Source organism: Vombatus ursinus, unplaced genomic scaffold (assembly GCF_900497805.2).
Source record: "Vombatus ursinus unplaced genomic scaffold, bare-nosed wombat genome assembly UNPS02014786.1, whole genome shotgun sequence".
NCBI lineage: Eukaryota > Metazoa > Chordata > Mammalia > Diprotodontia > Vombatidae > Vombatus > Vombatus ursinus.
Window position 1 is genome coordinate 44,815,876 of NW_020954564.1, and position 27,402 is coordinate 44,843,277.

A 27,402-nucleotide genomic window follows, 5' to 3' on the forward strand; every position below is an offset into this window, starting at 1 on the left:
GTCCATATGACCGTTGTTTGGGAAGGAGAGGTCTCTGTGCACATCTCACATTTCTCTTAAGTTACTGCAATTCTGTTTTGCTCATGGAGCACAGTGCCTTCTTTGATGTGGGAACGCCATGCTGGATAATCCTGTGCCAGTGTCTTTCCATGTCTCACAATCAATACCAAAGTTCTTCAGAGAGACCTTAACTATGTACAAATTATATACAGTCTAAATTGGAAATAATGAACAAAGGGGGAAGACACTAGAATTAAGAGGGATCAGGAAAGGCTTCCTGTAAAAGGTTGGCTTTTTGCTGGGACTTGAAGGAAGCCAGGGAATCTAGGAGTTGGACATGAAGAGAGAAAGCATTCCAGGCATGAGGGACAGCCAGTGACAATGCCTGCAGTTAGGAGATAAAAATCTTTTTCAAGGAACAGCAAGAGGGACAGTTTCACTGGATCACAAGGTACATGGAGAAGTTTAAGGTGTAAGAAGACATACAAAATGTAAATGGAAGGTAATCTCTGTGGGAGAGAACTAGCAGCAGAGGTGGGGATAATAAGGAGGGAATGAATGGAAAAGACTTCCTATAGAAGATGAGGTTTGAGATGAGTCTTGAAGGAAGCCAGAAGACCTAAGAGTCTGGACTAAGAAAAGAGTGTACTCCAGGTATGAAGGAAGCACAGAGTTGGGAGATGGAATTTCATGTGCACGAATAGGCCAGTGTTACTGGACTGTACAATGTGTGGAGGGCATTAAGTATAAGAAGTCTGGAAACGTAGAAAAGACTTAGTAAGAAAATCAGGGTAGATTATATTTGATACTGGAGGTAATAGGGAGTCACTAGAGTTTGAGTAGGAGAGTAATATTCTCAGACCTACACTTTAAGAAAATCACTTTGGCAGCTGATTGGAGGATGAAGTCAAACCAGAGAGAGACTTGAGCCAGGGAAACCAATTATAAAGTAATTGTAGTCCAGGTGAAAAGTGATGAGGACCTATTCAAGGGTGGTAGTTGGTGAGTGGAGGAATGGGAATATACATGTGTGTATACATATATATATATACACACACATATATATACACACACACACATATACATACACACATACATATATATGATGTGTTGTGAAAGTAAAAATGACAAAATTTTATAATAGATTGGATATATAGGGTGAGTAAGAGTAAGGAGTCAAGAATGATACCAAAGTTGCAAGCCTGAGTGACAAAAATAGTGTGACACCCTCAACAACAATAGGAAAGTTGGGAAGTGGGAGGGTTTGGAGCAGAAAGGTGGTAAGTTGTGTTTTGGCTATGTTGATTTTTGAGTTGCATATGGAACATATAATAGGAAATTCCAAAAAGGCAGTTGGTAATGTGGGACAAGAGCCCAGGAGAGAGATTATGAGGGCCCAGAACAGAACCTCGGGGAGTGTCATGATTAGGGAGTGTGACTTGGTTGAAGATCCAGCAAAGGAAACTGAGAAGGAGCTGTCAGACAGATATAAGGATAACCAGGAAATATGAAAAATGAGGAAAGAATAGTCCCCCCAAAAAATCTAGAGGAGGAGAGAGTACGCAGGAGGAAAGAGTGATCAACAGTGTCAAAGTCTGCAGGGAGATCAAGAAAAATGAGGATTGAGAAAAGGTTATTAGATTTGGCAATTAAAAAATCACTGGTGAAAATCCTTGGTGACTAGGGAGACCAGTTTTAATTGAATAATGAGGTTGGAAGCCAGACTGCTGAGTGTTTAGAAGAAAGTGAGAAGCAAGGGAACAGAGATACCTGGAATAGAAAGATTCTCAGGGACTTCAGCCAAGAAGGGAAAGAAAGATATAGGATGATAGATTGCTAGTGGGGCGTTTTTATTTTTGTTTTTAACTTTAATAGTATTTTATTTTTTCCAATTACGTGTAAAGACAATTCTTAACATTCATTTTTTTAAATTTTGAGTTCCAAATTTTCTCCTTCCCCCCTCCCTAAAATGGTAAGCAATTTGATATAGGTTATATCTGTGTAATCACTTAAACCTATTTCATATTAGTCATGTTGTGAAAGAAGAAACAGACCAAAAGAAAAACACACACACACACAAATAAAGTCAAAATAGTATGATTCAATCTGCATTCAGACCACACCACTTCTTTCTCTGGATGTGTATAGCATTTTCCATTATGAATTCCTTTGGAATTGTCTTGGATCATTGTATTGCTGCGAACAGCTAAGTTATTCATAGTTGATCATCACACAATATTGTTGTTACTGTGTACAGTGTTTTTGTTCTGCTCACTTCATTTTGCATCAGTTCATGTAAGTCTTTCCAGGGTTTCTTAAAAAATCATCCTGCTTCTCACTTCTTGTAGCACAATAATATTCCGTCACAATCATGTACCACAACTTGTTCAGCCATTCCCCAAGTGATGACTATCCTCTCAATTTCCGATTCTTTACTACCACAAAAAGAGCTGCTATAAATATTTTTGTACATGTAGGTCCTTTTCCCTTTTTTATGATCTCTTTGGGTTACAGACCTAGTAGTGGTATTGCTAGGTCAAATGGTAAGCACAGTTTGGTTGCTCTTTAGGCATAGTTCCAAATTTCTCTCCAGAATAGCTGTTCAGGTCACAACTCCACCACTAGTGCATTAGTGTGCCAAATTTCCCATTTTTTCTCCTACATTTATCGTTTTCCTTTTCTGTCATATTGGCCAATCTAATAGGTGTGAGGTGATACCTTAGAGTTGTTTTAATTTTCATTTCTCTAATCAATAGTGACTTAGAACATTTTTAACATATGATTATAGGTAGCTTTGAAATCTTCATCTGAAAAATGCCCATTCGTATCCTTCTACCATTTTATCTATTGGGAAATGATGTGTATTCTTATAAATTTGACTCAGTTCTTCATATATTTGAGATATGAGGCCTTCATCAGAGGTACTTGCTGTAAGAATTGTTTTTCAGCTTTCTGTTTTTCTTCTAATCTTGGTTGCATTGGTTTTATGCAAAATCTATTTAATTTAATATAATCAAAATTATCCATTTTATTTCCCATAATGCTCTCTATCTTGTTTGGTCAAAAATTCTTCCCTTTTCCATAGATCTGACAGATAAACTATTCCTTGCTCTCCTAATTTGCATAGGGTATCACCTTTTATGTCTAAATCATGGCCTGGGAAAGACCTTAGCTTAAAAAGGCCATGGTACTGCTCCGGGAACATCTCCAATCGTCCTGATCTATATCATGCCACTGGACCCAGATGGCTCCAGAGGAGAAAGTGAGGTTGGTGACTTTGCACAGCCCTCCCTCACTTAAATCCAATTCACTTGCAAGTGATGGCATCACCTTCCTGATGTCATGGTCCTCTTCGAGAACAAAGGACAAACAACAATAGTGTATCCATTTTGACTTTATCTTAGTATAAAGTGTAAGATATTGGTCAGCACCTAATTTCTGCCTTATTGTTTTCCTAGCAGTTTTTTTTCAAATAGTGAGGTCTTATGCCAGAAGGTGGGGTCTTTAGATTTATGAAACACTAGATAACTGTGGGCATTTACTTCTGTGTCCTGTGAACCTAATTTATTCCACTGATTCACCACTCTATTTCTCATCTAGTACCAAATAGTTTTGATGATTGCCACTTTAGAATGTAGTTTGAGATCTAGTATGGCTAGGCCACCTTCCTTTGCATTTTTTTATTAATTCCCTTAATATTCTTGACCTTTTTATTCTTTCAGATAAATTTTTTTAGCTATACAAAATAGTTTTTTGGTAGTTTAGTATGGCACTGAATAAATAAATTAGGTAAAATTGTAATTTTTAATACATTGGCTCTGGCTACCCATGAGCAATTGACATTTTTCCAGTTGTTTAGATCTGACTTTATCTGCATGAAAAGTATTTTGTAATCGTATTCATATAGTTCCTGGTTTTGTCTTGGCAAGTAGCCTCCCAAGTATTTTTATTGTCTATAATTATTTTTTTTTATATAATCCCTGCTGTTTTTTTTTTGTTAGTTTTCAACATTCACTTCTATAAGATTTTGAGTTCTAAATTTTCCCCCTCCTCCCTTCCCCCTCTCCAAGACAACATGTAATCTGATATAGGCTATACATGTATAATCATATTAAACATATTTCCACATTAGTCATGTTGTAAAGAAGAATCGGAACCAAAGGGAAAAACTGTAAGAAAGAAAAAAAAAGAATAAATAATATGCTTCAGTCTGCATTCAGACTCCATAGTTCTTTCTCTGGATGTGGATAGCAGTTTCCATCTTTAGTCTTTTTGGAATTGTCTTAGATCATTGTATTGTTGAGAAGAGCTAAGCCTATCAAAGTTGGTCACTGCACAACGTTGCTGTTACTGTATACAATGTTCTCCTGGTTCTGCTCACTTCAGTCAGCATCAGTTCATGTAAGTCTTTCCAGGTTTTTCTGAAATCCGCCTGTTCATCATTTCTTATGGAATAATAGTATTCCATTACATTCATATACCACAACTTGTTCAGCCATTCCCCAGTTGTTGGGCATCTCCTCCATTTCCATTTCTTTGGTACCACAAAAAGAGCTGCTATAAATATTTTTGTGTATGTGGGTCCTTTTCCCCCTTTTTTTATGATCTCTTAGGAATACAGACCTAGAAGTAGTATTGCTGAATCAAAGGGTATGCACAATTTTATAACCCTTTGGGCATAGTTCCAAATTGCTCTCCAGAATGGTGGGATCAATTCACAACTCTACCAACAGTTTATTAGTGTGCCAATTTTCCCATATCTTCTCCAACATTTATCATTTTCCTGTTTTGTCATGTTAACCAAACTGATAGGTGTGATGTGGTACCTCAGACTTCTTTTCATTTGCATTTCTCTAATCAATAGTGATTTAGAGCATTTTTTCATATGACTATCGATAACTAATTTCTTCCTCTGAAAACTGCCTGTTCATCTCCTTTGACCATTTATTGATTGGGGAATGACTTGTATTCTTATAAATTTGACTCATTTCTCAGTTCTCAGTCAAATATATACATATATTATATATGTGTGTGTGTGTGTGTGTATATATATGATATATATATATGATGTATATATATATATGAATTGAGGCCTTTATCAGAGACACTGTAAAAATTGTTTTCCAGCTTTCCTCTTCCCTTCTAATCTTGGTTGCATTGGCTTTGTTTGTGCAAAACCTTTTTAATTTAATGTAATCAATATTATCCATTTTGCATTTCATAATGTTCTGTCCCTTGTTTGGTCATAAATTCTTCCATTCTCCATAGATCTGAAAAATAAACTATTCTTTGCTTTCCTAATTTGCTTATAGTATCACCCTTTATGTCTAAATCATAAAGTCTACAATTATTTTAAATGGAATTTCTCTTTCTGTCTCTTGTTGCTGAGCTTTGTTGGCAATATATAGAAATGATGATGATTTATATAGGTTTATTTTATGTCCTGCAACTTTGCCAAAATTGTTAATTATTTCAAGTAGTTTTTTAGTTAATTCTCTAGGTTTCTCTAAGTACGCCATTATATCATCTGTGAAGAGTGATAGTTTTGTTTCCTCATTGCCAATTCTGATTTCTTCTATTTCTTTTTCTTCTTTTATTGCTATAACTAACATTTCTAGTACAGTATTGAATAATGATGGTGATAATGGCCATCCTTGCTTCACCCTGATCTTATTGGGAAGGCTTCGAGCTTATCCCTATTACAGATAATGCTTGCTGATAGTTTTAGATAGATATTACACATCATTTTATAGAAAACTCCATTTATTTCTGTGCTCTCTAGTGTTTTTATTAGAAATGGGTGCTATATTTTGTTAAAAACTTTTTCTGCATCTGTTGAGATAATCATGTGATTTCTGTTGGTTTTGTTATTGATATAGTCAATAGTCAGTTATGGTGATAATTTTCCTAATATTGAATCAGCCCAGCATTCCTGTTATAAATCCCACCTGGCCATAGTGTATGATCATTGTGATATATTGCTGTAATCTCTTTGCTAGTATTTTATTTAAATTATTTGCATCAATTTCCGTTAGGGAAATTGATCTATAGTTTTCTTTCTCTGTTTTAGTTCTTCCTGGGTTAGGTATCAACACCATATTTGTGTCATAAAAAAAATTTAGTAGGACTCCTTTTTCCCCTGTTTTTCCAAATAGTTTATATAGTACTAGAATTGATTGTTCTTTAAATATTTGGTAGAATTTGCTTATGAACCCATTTGGTCCTGGGGATTTTTTCTTAGGGAGTTCATTGATGCTTGTTCAATTTATTTTTCTAAAATGGGCATTTAAGTGTTCTATTTTCTCTTCTGTTGACCTAGGCAATTTATATTTTTATATCTATTCATTCATTTCGCTTAAATATCAGATTTATTGGCTTATAGTTAGGCAGAATATTTTATAATGGTTATTTTAATTACCTCTTCATTGGTGATGAATTCACCCTCTTCATTTTTGATACTGGAAATTTGATTTTCTTTTTTTTTTATCAAATATGGTTTTATCAAAACCATTGGTTAATGGTTTATCTATCATATTGGGGTTTTCTCCTATAAAATTAGCCCCTAGTTTTATTTATTAGCTCAGTAGTTTTCTTTCAGTTGTATTAATCTCAATTTTGGTTTTTAGAATTTCCAATTAGGTGCTTAATTGGGGATTTTAAATTTATTTTTCTAGTTGTTTTTTTTTTAGTTGTATACTCAATTCATTGATCTACTCTTTCTGTAGTTTGTTGATGTAAGAATTTAGAGAAATAAGTTTTCCCAGGGGCAGCTAGGTGACACAATGGATGGAGCTCTGAATTCCAATCCGACCTCAGACACTTGACATTTATTAGCTGTGTGACCCTGGGCAAATCACTTAACCCCAATTGCCTCACCAAAAAAAAAAAAAAGAAAAGAAAAGAAAGAGATTTTCCCCTAATGCTTTTGGCTGCATCCCATAAATTTTGGTGTGTTGTCTCATTGTTGTCATTCTCTTTATTAAAATTATTGATTATTTCTATGATTTGTTCTTTGATCCACCGGTTCTTTAGTATTAGATTATTTAGTTTCCAAATAATTTTAATCTCTTTTTATTACCCTTTATTGAATGTAATTTTTATTGCATTATGATGTGAAAAGGTGCATTTAGTATTTCTGCTTTTCTGTGTTTCCGTGTGGGATTTTTGTGCCCTCATACATGGTCAGTTTTTGTGTAGGTACCATATTCCGCTGAGAAAAAGATATATTCTTTTCCATCCCCCTTCAGTTTTCTCCAGAGGTCTGTCATATCTAACTTCCCTAAAATTCTATTTATCTTAACTTCTTTCTTGTTTATCTTGTGGTTAGATTTATCTAGTTCTGAGAGGGGAAAGGTGAGGTCTCCCTCTGGTATAGTTTTGCTGTCTGTTTCCTCCTGTAACTCACTTAACTTCAACTACAAGTATTTCGATGCTATACTACTTGGCACATATATATTTAGTGTTGTTATTACTTCATTGTCTGTGGTACCTTTTAGCATGATATAGTTTCCTTCCTTATCTCTTTTAATTAGATCTATTTTTTCTTTTGTCTGAGATCATGATTGCTACCCCCTGTTTTCTTTACTTCAGCTGAAGCATAATAGATTCTTTTCCATCCCTTCACCTTTACTCTGTGTGTATGTCTCTCTGCTTCAAGTGTGTTTCTTGTAGACCACATATTATAGGACCTGGTTTTTAATCCACTCTGCTATCTGCTTCTGCGTTATGGGAGAGTTCATCCCATTCACATTCAGTTATAATTACTAACTGTGTATTTCCCTCCATCCTGTTTCTTCCTGTTTATCCTTCTCTCTTTCCTTTCAACCCTTCCCTCCTCACCAGTGTTTTGCTTCTGACTACCACCTCCCCCAATCTGCTTTCCCTTCTGTCAGTAGCCTCCTGCCACTTGCCTTTATTCAACCCCCTCCCTTCCTACTTCCCTATAAGGTGATAAATTTCTATACTTAAGTGATTGTGTATGTTATTCCTTCTTTGAGCCAGTCCCAATGACAGTAAGGTTCAAGCAATGTCCACCATCCACCCTCCCATCTTTCTCTCCACTGTAATAGGTCTTTTGCGCTTCTTCATGTGAGATAATTTACCCCATTTTACCTCTCCATTTCTTCTGCTCCCAGTATAATCCTTTTTTTCACCCCCTAATTTTTTTATCATCCTCTCAAAGTTGCCTTATACCTTTACCTTCTGTCTGTATGTACTCCTTCCAACTGCACTACTAGTCAGAGTTTTTAAGAATTACACGTATCATCTTCCCATGCAGGGATGCAAACATTTTAATTATTGAGTCCCTTTTTACCTTTTTATGCTTCTTTTGAGTCTGGAAATTGGAAATCAGTTTTTTTTTTGTTCAGCTCTGGTCTTTTCATCAGAAAAACTCAAAAGCCTTCTATTTCTTTGAATGACCATTTTTTCCCCCGAAGGATTATGCTCAGTTTCACCAGGTACATAATTCTTGGTTGTAGTCCCTGCTCCTTTGCCTTCTGGAATATAACATTCTATGCCCTCTAGTCCACTGATGTTGAAGCTACTAAATCCTGTGTAATTGATTGTGGCTCCCTGATATTTGAATTGTTTCTTGCTGGCTGCTTGCAGTGTTTTCTTCTTGACCTGAGAGTTCTAAAATTTGGCTATAATGTCCATGAGTGTTTCCATTTTGGGATCTCTTTCTGGAGGTGATCAGTGGATTCTTTTAATGTCTATTTTATCCTCTGATTCTAGGATATCAAGGCACTTTTCCATTCTTGAAGTATGATGTCTCATCCCTTTTTTTTTTTTTTTTTTTTAATCATGGCCTTCAAGTAGTCCAGTAGTTCTTCAATTATCTCTCCTGGATCTATTTTCCAGGTCAGTTGTTTTTCCAACGAGATATTTCATAATTTCCTCTATTTTTTTCATTCTTTTCATTTTGTTTGATTCTTGATGTCTCATGGAGTCACTGGCTTGCACTTGTCCAGCTCTAATTTTTAAGGGGTTATTTTTTTCATTTAGTATTTTTACTTCCTTTTCCATTTGGCCAACTCTATTTTTTAGGGACTTGTTTTCTTCATTAAATTTTTGTACATCTTTTTCAATTTTTTTGTGCTTGCTTTATTAAGTTGTTGACATTTTTCATGATTCTCTTGCATCACTTTCATTTCTCTTCCCGGTTTTTCTTCTATTTCTCTTATTTGATTTTTAAACTCCTTTTTGAGCTCTTCTAGGAGTTCTTTTGGGGCTTGAGGCCAATTCACATTTTTCTTTGAGGTTTTGCATGTGGGTGTCCTGATATTGTTGTCCTTTTCTGAGTTTGTATCTTGATCTTCCCTGTCACAATAATAACTTTCTGTGGTCAAGGTCTTTTTTGTTTGTCTGTTTTTTACTCATCTTTTCCAGTCTATTTTGTTTACTGTTAAAAGTTGAACTCTGCTCCTGGGGTGGAAGGGATACTGTCCCAAGCTTCTTGTGATGGTGGCTATAGGCCTTGGATGTTTGTCTGGTGCTGTGCTGGTGCTGTCCTGAGGCCCACAGGGGCCCCTAGTGCTGTGCTGGGTTCCAGGGGTCTGGCAGTTTGGTTGGTACTGCTTGGGGGTGGGGTGGGGGATGGCTGGTGCTGCGCAGTGCCATGGGTGTCTCGCAGCTCATTTGGTGCTGTGCTGATGCATGTGGTGAGGCCTGGTGCTGGCATCTTATTGTTCACCTGGTACTGGGATAGGGTGGGAGGTGGCTGGTGCTGCACAGTGCTGGAGGGGCTCTGGCTTAGTGGCTCACTTTTTGTTTCACTGAGGCCCACAGGGCTGAGAGGAGGGATGGGAGTGATTCTGCACCAGAATTGCATGGGAGCAGGGCTAGCCACTTGCCCAGCACTGCAACAGGTCCATCATTGACCTGCCCTGGGGCTCAGGCCCTGCTGCTGGCTGGATGGGACGCTGCCTGCCCTGGGCTGTGCTCCCCTTTTACCCAAATGAGACAGTCCTTTCTTACCAACCTTCCAGGTTGTCTCGGGCTAGAAATTTGTTTCACCCCATCATTTTGTTGGTTCTGCCATTCCAGAATTCATTTCTGGGAGCAGTTTTATAGTTGTTTGGAGGTAAATATGAGAGAATTTGGACAATTTTCTGTTTACTCCACCATCTTGGCTCCTGGAATACTAGTAGGTCTTAATAAAGGTTTTTTAAGGATAGGGGAGACATGGGCGTGTTTGTAGACAGTAAAGAAGTCGGTAGAGATTGAAAATAAGGTAGAACTAGAGATGATAGGGCTGGGGAGATATACTGGAGAAAATGGAAAGGTTGTAGGATCAAAGGTGTGTGTAGAGGCATTTGCTTTGGCAAGGACAAGGGTCATTTCTTCATGCAAGGGAGAAGTGAAGAGGATATAGTAGGGGGAATATGTCTGAATGATGTAATGTGAATAGAAAGGGAGAACTGGAAACCTACAGAGAATGAGGGGGTGTGTGTGTGTGATATTTTAAGTAAGGTCTTTAACTGAGGAGGTGGGAAGAGCAGGTTATAGGGGAGGCATGAAGAGCAGTAAGGTTTGAAATAGCCACTGTAAAGAAGGATAGTGAATTGACTAGCGAGGAATATAATACAGTACAATAATATAGTATAGTAGAATTCGTTTTTCTTTGAATGTTAGATATAATTTGCTTGTAAATCCTTATGGCCCTAGAATATTCTTCTCCAGAAGTTCAATTATAGCTTATTAAGTTTTTTTTTCTGAGATTGAGGTTTTTTTCTATCTCATATCTTTTTAAAAATCTAGATATTTTATATTTTTGTAAATATCCATTTCTTTTAAATTGTTTTATTGGTATATAGTTGGGCAAAATAGTGTCTAATAGTTTCCTGCATTCTTTTATTTTTGACACTGATAATTTTATTTTTTTTAAATCAAATTAGCTAATGGTTTACTTATTCTACTGACTTTTTAACAAAAACAGCTCTTAGCTTTATTAATTTTTTTCAGTTTTGTTCATCTTTTGTTGGACTTTCAGGATTTTTATTTTAGTATTAATTGAGGGGGTTAAATCTGTGGGTTCCCTAACTCTTTTTAAGTTGCATGCCCAATTTGTTGATAAAATTGCTTAGTTATATAAATACGCTCCTAAGAATTACTCTGGCTACAGCCCCAAAATTTTGATATGTTGTTTTATTGTTGTCATTATCTTCAATGAAATTATCATTCATTCTGTGATTTATTCTTTGACCCACCAGTTCTTTAAAATTTAGTCTCCAGTTAATTTTTCTTTTAAGGCAGTTGAGGTTAAGTGACTTGCCCAGGGTCACACAGCTAGTAAGTGTCAAGTGTTTTGTCTGAGGCCAGATTTGAACTCAGGTCCATCTGACTTCAAGGACAGTGCTCTATCCACTGTGCCACCTAGCTGCCCCCCAGTTAATTTTTAAAAAGTTCTTCAGCAACCCTTTATGGAATATAATTTTTATTGCATTGTGATCAGCTCGTAATATTCCTGCTTTTCTACATTTGCCACCTCCATTTCCTCACTGATTCTCCAGCTCCACCACAGAAACTCTTCTAAGGTCATGAGTGATCTTAGCTAGAGAAGCTGTTAATACTTTCTTAGTCCTCATCCTCCTTGAAGTCTCTGCAGCTTTTGATATTGTTGGGCACTGATTTTTCCTGGACACTTTTTCCATCTTTGACTTCATTGCCTTTCCTGGTTCTCCTGCTTCTCCTGTCTTCTCAGTCTTAACCATCTCCTGCCCCTCAGGATGAGTCCCCTGAAACTCTGTCCTAGGCCATCTTCTCTTCTCTCACTGTATTTCTTTGTGACCTTGATTGCTTCCATAGGTTCAGATATCATCTCTACAGGGATGACTCTCAAATATACATATATTTGTATATATTCATATGCATATATTTCTGAATATTAATTATACATATTTTGGAATATCGCTATATGTGGAATATGTCATATATGGCAATAAGTGTTTGTGTATATATACATACTCTGTACATGTATGTATATATTCCATTGCATCTTTCTTCTTTCTCCTCACGTCCCATATCATCATCTGCCCCTAGGCATCTCAAACCAAAAAAAAAATCTAAAACAAAAGTCATCATCTTCCCCACCCTACCCCCACTCCCCAACTTGCCCTTCTTCGTAGTTCCATTATTTCTATTAAATGTACCACTGTGCTCCCAGTCAGCCAGGTTTATAACACTGGAGTCATCTTCAACTCTTCTCTCACCTATGTCCCAATTAATTACCAAGTGTTGTCAGGTCTTCTTTCATCCTTCCCCTTCTCCTTGCCCACAAGATCCCTACTCTAGCTGAGCTCTCATCTCCACACTTCTGCTCCCAGGCTTTCCCTTCTTCAGTCTTTCCTCCACAAGGCTGCCAAAGTATACTTCCTAAGACTTAAATCTGGCAGTATCATTTCCCTGCTCAAAAGCTGTCAGTGGCACTCCACTGTTTATAAGGATAAATTGTAAATAGTAGCATTTAAGACTTTCTGCTATCTGTACTTTTCTACTCTTATTTCATTCTGTCCTCCCTCGTAATCTCTATGTCACAGCCAAACTAGACTGTTTTCCTTCACTGAACTTAGCTCTTCATCTCCTGCTTCCATGTATTTGTACAAACTCCTTGCTATACTGTTGGCTGTCAGAATCGTTGTCTTCCTAGAAGGTTCTGTTCAGGTCTCACCTTCTCTGTGAAGCCTTCCCTGAGTCCTTGATTTGTTATTGTTCAACCCTTTCCTCGGTTTTCTTCACATTATATTTCTTTATGTATGTTTCCTCCAAGTAAAATGTAGGCATCTTGAGGGCAAGTACTGTTTAATTTTCGCCTTTTGCATTTTCTTACACACAGTAGGTACCTTGTAAATGTTGAATTGAAGTAAAAATACAACAAAGCCCACTCCCAAGCAATGTCTTAGAACAGTGAACATCTGGAAAAGCCCAGTAACTAACAGAGCAATTTGCTGGGCTTGCCGTTTGACTCCAGTCCAACTATCAAACCAAAAGGCAGTGTTGTATATAGCTACAGTTGCTAATCAGAGGACAAGGCCTCTCCACATAAGCGAAAAATTAAGAATACAAATGCTCAAAAAGAAGTCAACTAACCTAGAATCTGGATGTGAGAGTGTCCATGACAATAAAAGGCACCGCACTGTGGAAACCCTTGAATACTGGACAAGTGAGTTTGAACTTTCCTCCATGTGGTAGGAGGGAACACTACCAGATCTATTCACTGAAGTGATTTGTCTGTCAGTGTATGATACAATGGTTTGGAGTACAGTTAAAAAGAACTACCAGGAACCTGTTTCAGAAAGTTGGTCATGAATGCCTATATAAAGATGGTGAAGGTGGCAATGGAGAAGAAGGAAAAATGTGAGCTGGATTGTGAAGGTAGAATCAATATGACTGATTAGACATAAGATGTGTGAGAAAAGGAAAGAAAAGAATATTCTCAAAGTTTTGAACCTGAGACTGGCTAAATAGTATTACTGATGACAGAAATAATGTCAGAAGAAGCAGCAGGTTTGAGGGAAACAGTAAAAAATTTAATTTAGAACATCTTAAATTTGAGCTGTTTATATTCACTTCCATTATTTTTGCCTATTTTATAAGGTGATGCCACTTGTAATTTGACATTCACCTTAATGGTGTCTTCCACATGAATTTGTATTCTAAAAAGATTGACTTGTTTTAGACTTGACTTCTTAACAATGAAATTAAAGATTTGCTGGCAGAAGTAGTTTCTGGGTTTTTTATCATCCCATTGTGGCAGCTATTGTATGTCAGTTAAACTTTTTCAGGAAATGGCAATAATTGAGGCCTATATATTTGCCTTTTTTTTTTTTTTCCATTTTCCATCCACAGGAGCTAATGTGAGTAGGTCTGCCTAAGTGATTTGCAGTTGTTCATGTGTCTTCTCATCTTTGTTCTTCCAATTCGAAGTTGATTTTTATCTTTGTTTTAACTAGTCAGTGGTCTGATTGAATACAGACACCTGATACTAATATGACAATATTATAATATAATATCTAATATGAGAATATGATAATAATATTAGCAACAGTCAGGTTTTAGGTAGTTTCATTTTTTGTTGTTATTCAGTGTTACCCACATCAATTGCCTTCTGACTCTCTTCTGCTGGGAAATATACATTGTGTGAGATACACCATGGTACAATGGAAAGGCTATTGAATTTGGGGCCAGAGACCTGCACTTAAACTCCAGCTCTGCCACTTTTAGTCTTTGTGTGACCTTGGGAAAATTATTTACTATCCATAGACCTCGTTTTCCCAAATTATAAAATTTCGGGGTTGAACTAGATGACCTCTGAGTTCCCTTTCATTTTCAAATCTGTGATTCTCTAATAAAATCTATAGACACATTTTGTGGAACAGATATGTAGATCTTTACTGACTTTACCACACCCAGAGATCACAATCATAATTATGAGCAGTATGACAACTGTGTATTTCATTGAATTCTGTGATTCTCTAACCACATTGGACTGTTACCATGAACATACTTAAGTATTCTTGTTCACATTACTCCCTACACCTGGAATAGATTCTTCCCTCCCTATAGCACACATACCTAATATGTACCTGCTATCCTATTTATCTGCCAATACCTACCTCAAGTGCTACTTTTTCCCGGCTTCCCTTCCCCATCAGAAGTGATCAATTCCTCATCAGAGTTCTCTGTATGCTTATGATGTTTCTGTTTGTGAACGTGTGTAGGCTCCCCTACTATGTTGTGAGTTCATTGAAGGGTAGGATCTATGTAGCATAATAACAGCGTCCAACTCCCAGGGATATTGTGAGGATCAAATGAGATAATATTTGTAAAGCATTTAGCATAGTGCCTGGCGCATAAGAGGCGCTATATAAGTGTTGGCTGTTATTATTAATCTTTGTGTATTGATGACTTACGTTTCTATAGTTCTTTAAAATTTATTTCACGCTTTTCTCACAACCTTGTAAAATATGTAGTATAAATATTATCATCTCCATTTTATACATAAGGAAACTGAGGCTTTAAGAATTTAAGTTGATTTGTCCATTTTTATAGTCTAGTAAGCCAAAACACATATCCAGGTCTTTCTGATGTCAAGCTAAGAGCTATTTCCACACATCCGTAGCAGGCTGCATGCTCAGCAGTTCTCAAAACAAGTCCTACTTTACACAGGGTAGGTCCTTAATAAATTTTTGAATTTGAAATGCTTGTTGAATTTTGTTAAGTTGCTGTTAATTAATTCACCTAAAAAGTCACCTTATTATAAATAGTAGGATACTGAGCAAAGTAGGCTTTGAGGAAATAGTCTGACTTCTACTGCATTTTAGGAATACTGTGTAAATCACAATCAGATGAAGGGAGCCACTTAATAGGGATATAGTAGAAAGGATTCATGTATTAGACAGGAAATTAGACTAGTCACCTCCAACTCTAGCCCTGAGAATTGATAGCTCCCTCTTAGTTCTGGTTTCTGGTATAGGCATAAGCTTATTGTGATGTGATCCACTTGAGTGAATTTGGGGCCTTCTTTCCTAATTGGACAAACATCATTTCCCAGATGAGTTTACCATAAAGCAAATAGTAGTCTTTCACATTTCAAAAACAAGTGCTCACCCAGGATGAATAAAAAGAAATGTGGGAAACAAAAGAAAAATGAAGATTGACATATGTTACATGTGTAGCATCAGCCAAGCCTGCAGACCTACCTCTTGGCCTGTTCAAAAACTGCTACTTACATGCTTCCTTTTATGATGATTATGTACAGACCCTAATTTAATTGGATAAGAATTCAGAAAAGTGTAAGCTACCAAAAATTGTCATTTATGAGCAACCCCACTGGTAAGTGAGCTGAAAATGGTTATCATTTCTACCATTACCAGTTTCATTTTGTTAATCTTGTTTCAAACCAAAAGTAAGGCAATGAACAATAGCAGAATTGTCCAGTGAAACTTCCTCTAATTCTCCAACCAGGATGGGATGGATATGGGTGCACTCATTTCCCTGCTTTGCTGCTATTTGTTGGAGTAAGACTCCTAGTAAGGTGAAGGAAGCTTGAAAGCACTGATGTGTATAACAATGCCATTTTCTTCAGTATACCTAAATTTGAATCTGAATACACAATGGTTCTTTGTAAGTTTGCTCTCCTTCATAGTTTTCAGGAGGGGTAAAGTTTTTTATTATACTGCTGCCAAAAAATGTTTGTAGTGATTTTTTTTGCTGTTACTGTTTAGCCCACAAGTTATTTTGGCCATCTCTCATAACATTTATTAGTTAATACTCAGTAAAACATGAAGGAGCAACGTTGCATTGAATTTTTAGCCTCCGAATTTCTTGTGCTGCTTGAATTGTAGCCTTTGGGTTACCATGCACTATTAAAATACTTTATATTTTTGGAATATTGCTTTTTTTTCCCTGGGAAAATCCAGTAAGTGAACAGGAATTTCCTCTTCTCAATACTGCCTCGTTTGGCAGTGTTTTTTGGTCCAGCTCTGAAGACAATGTCACGATAAAGGACCTTCTCACAATGTCAGCATGCTCTGCTTTGGTATATCTGGAGAAAGAGGAGAGAATTCCAGATAACTTTGCAGGAATCCTTTCCAAACAGGCTGAAACTATGGCTTCAAAAGCTGCTCTGTAGACTGAAGAATTCCTCTTGTCAATTTCCTCTCCCCCTTCCTGCCCCCCATTCAGTATGGAAAGCAAGGAGCATCTCTCTGCTGGTGCATTAAAATGAGCTGAAGGATGCCAGGATATATGCGCATGCGTTTTCCCCTCCTTCCCCTTCCCCCTCCCTCCTTTTCCCAACACCCCCTCCCTTCCTTCTCTCTGTTTCCCTTCCCCCTCAGTACTCCCCTTCTCAGTGTCTCAGTTCTGCAGTAAACGAGACTGAAGCACATTCCAGCTTTGCAAGGCTTGCTGATTGGGGATGTATTATGGCTTTTGTTTGGATCGAAACATACAGAAATTTCAGGTAATGCTTTGAAAACTAAGCTTAGGCAAGTGCATTCTGTCAGGATGTTTTTGAGCATGAAAAATGTTTGTCTTAGAACTAAAGAAGAAACTGACATGAAGAAACTAACAGCTATGTTAATTTCATTCCTATAAATAACAGTGTAAAATGGTTTTTCAAAACCTCAAGTATAGTAATTAACTTGATCAGGTCCTCTTCCCTCCTCCTCCCCCAAAAAATGATCAGACGAAAGCAAATGGAGGTGGATCTATTTGTACTGTACTACGTTTGGATTTTTCCTGTTGTGTGTCAGTCTTTAATGGGCTTTGCTGCTGGCTTTTCTGCAGCATTAGAGGTTGATTTTGTGGGGTGGTACTAAGGGTTTAAAGAAGTGAAGCCCTAGGCAGTAGTGTTTGATGAAAGGGTAACTGTGTTTATACCAGCATATTAGATTTGAAACGTAAAATGCTCTCTCCTTTTCTTCTATCAGCTACTCAGAGGAGACACATTGCAACTCCTGCTGAAGTCCCTAACCTTCTTCCCTTCTCTTCTGCCCCTTCCCCCTACCCTCACTTGGCTTGAAGAAAGTGTCCCTGAGGTTGGCCTCATCCCTGGTGCTATGTGCAAAGTGAAGTTGCCACTATGGCCATTACCAGGACTGGCTGCAAAGCTGCTGTAGGCTCTGGATGCCACAAGGAAAGTACAGAGCAGTCCTATTTAAAGGGGAATTACACTGCAGGAAACGCACAAGGAGGGCAGCACCTGGAGTAAGTGGATCAAGACTTCTCTGGTGTCATTCCCCACTCGACCCATGACAATGACAGCAGCTGTTCCTCCGAGAGGCTGGAGCATGAAGTGAAGACTCTATTGCAGCCCTCAAGATGAACTCCACCTTGGAGGGTAATCAGACCAACCATCCTTTTTGCCTTCTTGCAATTAACTATTTGGAGACTATCAATTTTTGCCTCTTGGAAGTAATGATAATTATTTTTTTAACTGTGCTGATCATTTCTGGCAACATCATTGTGATTTTCGTTTTTCATTGTGCACCTTTACTAAACCATCACACTACAAGCTATTTTATCCAGACTATGGCATATGCTGACCTCTTGGTGGGAGTGAGCTGCCTGGTCCCTTCCTTATCATTACTCCATTATCCCCTTCCATTGGAGGAATCCTTGACCTGCCAAGTCTTTGGCTATGTGGTGTCAGTGCTAAAGAGTGTCTCTATGACTTCTCTGGCCTGTATCAGTATTGACAGGTACATAGCAATCACCAAACCCTTGACCTATAATACATTAGTCACACCCTGGAGACTCCGAATTTGTATTTTGGTGATTTGGCTTTATTCTACCCTGGTTTTCCTGCCTTCTTTCTTCCACTGGGGTAAACCTGGGTATCATGGAGATGTATATCAGTGGTGTGCTGAATCATGGTCCACTGACCCTTACTTCACCCTCTTCATTGTGATGATGCTCTATGCCCCTGCAGCTTTCATTGTGTGCTTTACCTACTTCAACATTTTCCGCATCTGCCAGCAGCATACCAAAGAAATTAGTGAAAGGCGAGCACGTTTCAGTAGCCAGAGTGGAGAAGCTGGGGAGGTACAGCCCTGCCCAGATAAGCGCTATGCCATGGTCCTGTTCCGCATCACCAGTGTCTTCTATATCCTCTGGCTGCCGTACATCATTTACTTCTTGTTAGAGAGTTCTGCTGGTTTCAGCAACCGCACTGCATCCTTCTTGACGACCTGGCTTGCCATTAGTAACAGCTTCTGCAACTGTGTCATTTACAGTCTCTCAAATAGCGTTTTTCAGAAGGGGCTGAAGAGACTCTCAGGGGCTGTATGTACCTTCTGTGTAAAGCCAACAACAGCCAAGGACCCTTGTCCTTCTAAGAGCAAAGGACCCCCTAATGGATGCCATGTCTGAAATAGCTCTCAGCATGTCTGTGTTACTGGGTGTTTTTCTTTCCAAGTATTTCTTAGTCAGTTAGGAAATTTGGAACAAAAATCACATCAACTTAACTTCTGTGTTTAAAACGAGATTTTTTTGAGTAGTGTTTTTGGGCCATAAGAATTAAAACAATGAATGTAAATTGTTGGATCCAATTTTTGAAATGTCAAGGAAGTTATTCTGGTTTTCAAACAAATCATGCCATGTCAAGTACTTCTCTGTGGCTGGCATGACTGCATCTGGATACAGGGTAGCTTCATCATCGAGGAAGAGTCTTCATTTTGTACAGCTTTACTGTGTTCTTTCCAGCTATTTATGTAACTTGTGTAAATGGTTTCTATGGACAAAGAATGTCCGACTGTGGCAGTGAATTCTAGGAATCCTTATGTTTGCCAAAGCATAACTTCACTGCACATTTCAACACTGTCAATTGGGCCAAGGTAGGGAGAGTGGCAGATTTTTATGTCTCTCCTCCCTGGAGAGACAGCTCTCCATAGACTGAATAATGTGAACTCTTGAATATTAACTTTATAAATTTGCAATGAGCCATGCAATAATCATACAATCAAGTCATGAGGTTGATAGGAATCTGATCTAGCCTCAGCACTGTGCCCTGCTTCACAGCTCTCTAAAGAAACGTTGTGCAGGGGTGTGATTTAATTTACAGGATTTGACACGTGTGTGTGTGTGTGTGTGTGTGTGTGTGTGTGTGTGGTGAATGTTTGAATTCAGCCAAATATATCTATTAAAATAAAATGTATTTTAATAAGCTAAGAAACAGTTATCTTTAATGACATAATTGTGGCTGCAGTTTGGATCATGTTGTTAAGTAACGAATGTGTTGTTAAATCTTATCAGAAATGATACTTGTCTTGCTCATTTTATCCAAAGACTTCTGAGACCTTATCTATTGGAACATCAGGGAAAAGAACAGAGACTGAGGGAAAGAAAATACTGTGTCTTAGGCTAGAGAGTTAAAAAGAACTGAAAGAATCTATTTGAGGCTTATTTTTGGTCATGATTAAACAGAATCAGTGAATACAGCAGCAGCTAATTCTTTTTTGGAAATGCTTCTGTTGCTAGTTAAATAATAACCTAAATGTTCATTTTGGGAAAATGATGTTAAGGAATTCTCATTTGAAAAAAAAAAAAAGGAGAGTTACAACTAAACAAGGGCTGATTTATTGCTTTTCTGCTTACTTGAGGGGGGTGGTCCTTATTCCCTTAAAAACTATCCTTTTAGCCAGAGTATATAACTATAGGTTTGAAATTTGATTCTGTAGAGCCACTGTTGTAGAGAATTGATGTCTGATGGTTTGTTTTTTAAACATATCTTGTTTTATGAACAAGATATTTAATGGATTCATGGTTTCGTCATAAAGGGTACTTCCTTCATTTACAGCAACCCTTTTACGTTGAGTTACCATGCTTGAAAACATTTGTCATCTTGTGACCAGGCTTCTGTTGATGCCCTTTTGCATTTAACTAAGCTGGTTTGTTAGACAACAGACATAGAGTCTGTCAGCAGCCTCATTCTTAGTAGGGCCTCCTAGAGCTTTTGCTCTGCTGATATACTCTTTGAAAAACTCAGGATGCCTCCACACTACATTTTAGCATCAGAAAAGGATTTTATTAGAGGAAGCAGAAGGTACATTCTCATTGGAGAGTAAGCATTCCCTGGGAGCTAAGTGCTTTGCCATATTTCCTTTATTTTTTTAGAGGGAGTCTTCAGAGAGGGTGTCTAATAACTGCCATTTGGCTAGACATAGTATGAATAATAATAAAAGCAACTCACATTTCTGTAATGCTTTACTATTAAAGTACTTTCCTCAAAACCATCCTGTGAGAGATCAGTAATGTGAATATTATTCCAGTTTTACAGATGAGAAAACTGAGGCTCAGAGATGTAAAGTGGCTTGCCCATAGCCACTTAATTTCAGAAAACCAGTATGTGTCAGATCTATGACTCAAATTTAAGTTCTTCTGACTTTATCTCATGATTCTTCCATTGTCATAGTTGCCTCTACCTGTATTGATGGTGTTCAATGTGATGAAAAAAAGGGGGGGGATAGTGTACAATATTCATCTGAATTATTTCACGGCTCCAAGAAAGTACAGTGGGACATTGATAAAATATGTAGGCAGGTTTTTTGTGTATTTTTTTTTTTAATTTTCTACCAGCATCCTTAGAGCCTCTGGAAAAATAGCTCATTTGTGTTTATAAGATTTTTATGTTGTCTTAATATATACGGCATGTTTCAATTTATAGTCTGTATTATGCTGTTATGCAGAATTAATTCTCAAATGATTGAGTATTTATTAAAACCCAGACTTCCAACTTTGTTCTCTGTGGTAGCTTGCTTGCTGTTTATTCTTAATCTGATTTTGAGCTTCTTTGCTATTCAGAGCTTGTCCTCAAATTATATATTGTATAGAAAATAGCCATATGAAATCAGCTCTGAGTAGAACCCACCAGTACCTTTTTCTACCTTCTAAAACGGTGTTATTATATTCTACCATTCTCATTCCTGGTTACTAAGAGGTGAAGATCCTGGAGGATGAACAGCCACTATCCTTTGCACATGTGTCAGGCAGAAATGAAGTTTATTTAGATCTACATATAATATGTTTGTGAAATTTACATTAGTAAGTATTGGAATCTTGAGATAGCCAATTTTTTGTAAATAGATTTCAGAACAGGTGATAGGTTTCCTTTGTATTTATGATACTTCTCAAGGCCTGTAATTTTTTTCTACCAGAAATGTTTCTCATGCAAGAATTGAATGCTGTTTAATAGAACAAACATTTATTTAGCCCCTACTATGTAAAGAGCACTGTGATTATAGAACTAAGGAAGATACCAAATTTAGATGAGATATAGCTCCTACCCTGGAGAAGCATTCAGTTAAGTAACAGCATGTGACCCACCAATAGGATCATGGGGTTTATAGCCAGAAGGGATTGTAGAGAGAGTACTTGTCCATTTCCCTGGTTTTTGTAGATGAGGAAACTAAAGCCTAGAGAGAGAAAATGACTTGCCCAAGGTCACATATGGAGAAAATGGCAGAACTGGGACTCCATCATGGATCTTCTTTCTCTAAATGCAGTGTGCTTTATACTATACCACACTGTAACTATACATGATAGTTACATGATGTAGTATGTGAGACTGGAAAAAATAGATCTTATGATATCTGAGATGGAGAAAGGTCATTATTGCCGGAAGGAAATAAAAGTTTTCATAGGACTGGTGACATTTGAGTTAGACTTTATAGAATGGATAGGAATTCAGCAGGTGGTCTTGAGATAAGGGAGGATAGGGCCTTTCAGGGATTTGAAATAGCACATATGCAAAAGCACAGAGACAGAAAAGCTTCAACCATTTTGATTGGAGCATGAATAAAATGGCTAGGAGTAGGTAGAAATAAGGATGAACTATATAGGTCTTTGAATGCCAGGCTAGCAGTTTTGAGGGTTTTGAATAGTTTGAATAAAGGAGTGATGGACCAGATGCATAAGGAAAATACATCTAGCCTTTAATGAGAAGAATGGATTGTTGGGGAAAAGTGTAGGTAGGAAAAGCTGTTAGGAGGCTATTGCAATACTCCAGGCAGATGGCAAGAGGATCTGTATTAGTAGTGGGAGATGGATAGAAGAGATACTGTGGAAAAATAAGTGTTGATAATTATTAAGTTCCTAGTAATGCCTGAGTAAGCTGCCATTCTCTTAATGACCACGAAGAGGCTGTTCCTTTTATAAGTTTATTTCAGTTAATACATTAACAACAGATGTTTTTTCTAGTGCCAAATTCAGATTCTATAGGAGGTATTTTTTTATGTAAGACCTGCTATCAGTTAGCAAGAAGGGAAATTGAGTCAAACAAGGAATTTTAAAGAAAATAACCTGACTGGTATTTGCTAATGCTTCATGCGGTCAGTACCTCCTATTTCCATGGGTGTCTAAAGTTCCTTCTACTTCCACAATTCTAATATTTTTCACATGCCACTGGTTCCTTTTATTTGTAGAAGAGTCTGTGAGGAGTCTCTTATTTTATCATTTTGTGTCTTATTTTTATTTTCCAGTTTTTTTTAAGTGTCTTCATTTAATGCCACAGTTGGTATTATACAGTTCAAATACCAAACTGCATATTTCAGAATAAAAACATATATACATATTTTTAAACTCAATTACCTTCCAGTCTGGCAGGACAGCTCATTTAACTTTATATGGTATGTTGCTGCTAGATCTCAGAAGAGACTACAAGCTTCCATTCTTTGTTTTTGGTGATTTGGCAACATTGACAAAACAGTGTGGCACAATGGCAAATTCTCCCATAGCAAATTTGGAAATAAAGTTACTTTAATGCTTCATACTTAAAAATTCCTTCCTACAGTTCTTTCTAATGGTCTTATTAAAGTTCAGTCTTAATTCTTTGATAGCAGTAGTAGGTGACAATGATTAGCAAAGGCTATATGTTCCACTAAACTGCTTTCCTGGAAAGGGTCATCAAGTACATTAAAACAGAATGGATATTTGAAAGCACTTTAAATGGAATTATTGACTCTGATTCAAAACCCCATCTGTGAGAAGTGTAGGTTTCTTTGCTGAGCATCTGTAAAAATAGTTGACTTGAGTAATGTTCATTAAATCACTGGCATCAAAACTTGAATTTTCACATGAGAAATGCATTGGTCCATAGCTTTGAAGTTGAAAAATGAGGACCTGATATAAAGTGAGTCTAGCTCTGCTAGAGTGAGCTCTCTCTACTTTTCAGATTAGGCAAAAGATTTTAAGTGTTCTCCATAAATGTAATTCTCTCCACCACCCCCATCCCTCCTTAAAAAAAAAAAAAGACTTAATAGAGGTTGATAATATAGGAGATATTTTCATTTATGTAACTGTATATGTGTTTTAATCATAAAAAATTACAAATTAAATTTGCAATGGTCAGAGACCTATTGCTATATGCAAAAATTTGGGAGAATTTGAAGACAACTGTAGTAAGAAGCTTTTCCTAATAATTTAGAATTTTGAAAAATCTTTATATGAATCATTATCATCTAAGTGGATTTTTGCACATTTTTTTCAATTTCTGATAACATGAAGGAAAATAATAAATAAAAGATGCTTTTAAAAACAAAAATAATTACTCCTTATGTTTTGATCAGCTTACTCTGAGATTCAGAAATCTTAAGTGCTTACTCTAGTATACAAAGATATATGCTCAATACCAGGTATACAAAGTAAATATAATAAAGAGACTGCCCTCAAGGAAGAAGACATATATATGAGTAACTGATACCTAGGAGTGCAGTAAGTACAAAGGAGAGTTCCAGGTGAATTGCTATGTGAAATCTAAAAGGAAGAAACTACTTTGAACTGAAGAATCACTGAAGGCTTCTTCCTTTGTTGGTCCTGGAAGAGTTAGAGGAACTTTGAAATACTAAGAATTGGGGTAGCCATTCCTTGCAGGTGAGGAGCAAAGACAGAGATTAGAGAGTGGAGAATAGTCTACTTTGGATGAACTTAAGAATATATGAAAGGCCCAAGTATTACATAACACTAAATAGATAGGCTAGAGTAAGATTGTAGAAGTCCTTGAATGCCAGAATCTATAATTTAGATTTTAATTGTTAGGAAGCCACAGAAAATCTCTCAGTAGAAAAGCAAAATTAACATAATCAGATTTATAAACATTTCATTTTGCCCTTCTTCACAATTAGGTAAGAAGTAGGTCAGTGTTCCTGCCATGCTTTGGTATAAGAGGTAGCATGGTATATAATGGAAGGAGCACTGGATTCAGAATCAGAAAACCTGGCTTCAGATTCCAGATCTGTCACAACTACTACCTGTTGGGCAAGTTGCCTGATCTCTCCAGGCTTCAGTTTCCTCATCTATAAAAATTGAGTTGGAATTGGACATCTTTAAGATACTCTAGGGTAATATATACGACATGAACTATCTCAAATTCAGAACCCAATGCTAAGTTGCTTCTCCATGCCACCCAGCAGCATGTGACCCTAAAGTTAGCAAGCTGGGAAAGGTAGGGAAGGTCAGCATATTTCTTCTTTCATTTGAAAATAACATCACCTACATTTGCTTATTTTTATATGGTGCACTTTTCCCCTCATCACTCACTTTTCTTCAGGGTAGTCATAGTCATCATAGTTGCTGGTGAGGCTAGGACATTGCCAGAAGTGAGGCAGGCAAAGAAGACAGCCAATCAGGACACAGCATGATTAAGAGAATGCAATGAGGCAGTGCACAAGAAATCTTTGTAATATTCCTTTTTTAATGCTAGAAAATTTCATACTCAATAGCATATGAGTGTTTTTTTTCTTAGAGAAATGAAGGTATATACTCCAGGAATATTACAGGAAAGGTTTGAAGCTGCCAATTGAGTATAACACCCAGAATTTTTAGATCTTGCCTAGGAGTGCAGAAGTGACTTCTCTAAGTCAAGAAGGGCATTGATTCTTTAGAAGTAGCCCAGTGATATGCAAGGAGTCTTCCAGGTCATCTTCAGTTTGGTCTTCCTTACAAGAGATAAAGTAGTATAGTAAAAGGCAAATAATTTTGAGTTAATCAGTCAACATTTATTAAGCTTCTACTGTGTATCAGGCACTGTGCTAAATGCTGGGGATACAGAAAAAGACAAAAGACAGTCCCTGCCCTCAAGGAGCTTACAAACTAACGGAGGAGACATGCAAGTATATACAAAGCAAGTTCTGTACAGGATAAATAAGAGATAATTAACAGAGGGCAGGCGCTGGAATTAAGAGAGGTTGGAGAAGGCTTTTAGTAAAAGATAGGATTTTAGTTGGGCCTTAAAGAAAGCCAGGGAGGTCAGTAGTAGGGTACAGAGGAGGGAGAGCATTCCATGCACGTGGGATAGCCAGAGAAAGTGCGCATAGTCAAGAAATGAAGTGTCTTGTTCTTGGAATAACCAGGAGGCAAATGTCACTGGATCAAAGGGTACATAATGAGGAGTAAAGTGTAAGAAGACTAGAATGATAGGCTAGGTTATGAGGGGCTTTGAATGCCAAACAAAGCATTTTATATTTGCTCCTGGTAGAAATAAGAAGCCACTGTAGTTTTTTAAGTAGGAGGATAACATAATCAGATTTATGCTTTAGGAAAATCACATTATTGGAGGATGGATTGGGGTGGGGAGCCTTAAGGCAGGCAGACCCACTAACCAGCTATTGTAATAATCCAGGTGTGAAATGATGAGGGCCTGCACTGGAATGGTGGCAGTGTCAGAGGAGAGAAGGGTACATATTCTAGAGATTTTGCAAAGGTAAATGGCTTTGGGTAAAAGATAATGAGAAATCCAAAATGATTCCTAAATTGTGAGCCTGAGGAATTAGGAAGATGGTATGGCCCTCAACAGTAATAGGGAAGGGGGATGGGAGGGATAGTGTTTAGGGGAAGAGATACTAAGTTTCATTGTGGACATAATAAATTTAAGATGTCTACTGTACGTCCAATTTGAGATGTCTGAAAGGCAGTTGGAGATCCAAGATTGGAGGTCAGCAGAGAGGATCGAGCAGAATAGGTAGATTTAAGAATCAGCAGCATAAAGGTGGCAATTAAATCCATGGGAGCTGTTGAGATGATTTATGTAAAGTAGTATAGAGGGAGAAGATAAGACAAGACAAGAGGGCCCAAACAAGAATCCTGAGGACACTTATGGTTAGAGGGCAAGATCTGGAAAAGGATCCAGCCCAGGAAACAGAAAAGGGGCAGTCAGATAGGTAGGAGAAGACCCAAAAAAGAGTGGTATCCTAGAAACCTAGAGAGAAGAAAATATCAGGGAGGAGTGACCAATAGTGTGAAAGCCTACAAAAAGGTCAAGGAGAATGAGGATTGAAAAAAGGCCCTTGGATTTGGCAATGATCATTAGTAACTTTGGAGAGAGTAGTTTCGGTGGAACGGCACAGTCAGAAGCCAGATTTTAAGGAGTATAAGAAGAGAGTGAGAAAGAAAATGGAGGCATCTACTTTAGATGGCGTTTTTGAGGAGTTTAGCTATAAAGGGCAGAATATACATAGGGCAGTAGTTAACAGAGATGGAAGGATCGAGTGAAGATTTTTTTCAGGATGGGGGAGACATAGGTATGTTTATAGAAAGTAGGAAATGAGACCAATTGAAAATAAGTAGAAGAGTGGAGATGACAGGATGGGATGGGATCACTTGAGCAAGTAAAGGGGTTAGCCTTGTTAAAGAGTAAGGCCATTTCATCATGAGAGACAAGAATGAAGGAGGAGATAATGGCAGAAGGCACTTGAGTGATAGAAGATGAGCAAGAAAGGAGAAAAGAAAGTTCACAGCAAATGGCCTCAGTGTTTTTCTATAAAATAAGAGGCAAGACTGTCAGCTAAGAGAGTTGGGGAAATAGGGAGCCATGGAAGGTTTGAGGAGGAATGAAAAAGTTTGAAAGAGCTGCTGTGGAGAGTAGGGTAGTAAGTTGGTAAGGGAAGTATAGTAGGATTGTCTAGT

At 37.4% G+C, this 27,402-nt stretch overlaps 2 protein-coding genes across 4 annotated transcripts in view; both read left to right on the top strand.

The window, feature by feature from the left end:
* LOC114047178 (rab GTPase-activating protein 1) overlaps window positions 1–27,402 on the top strand; it is a 218,109-nt gene that overhangs the window by 114,450 nt on the left and 76,257 nt on the right. The window lies entirely within an intron of this gene.
* Window positions 16,906–20,063, top strand: LOC114047181 (probable G-protein coupled receptor 21). The gene is made up of 2 exons (XM_027867985.1): window positions 16,906–16,966; window positions 17,436–20,063. The coding sequence occupies exon 2, from the start codon at window positions 17,827–17,829 to the stop codon at window positions 18,874–18,876; it is 1,050 nt and encodes a 349-aa protein (XP_027723786.1). The 5' UTR covers window positions 16,906–16,966; window positions 17,436–17,826; the 3' UTR covers window positions 18,877–20,063.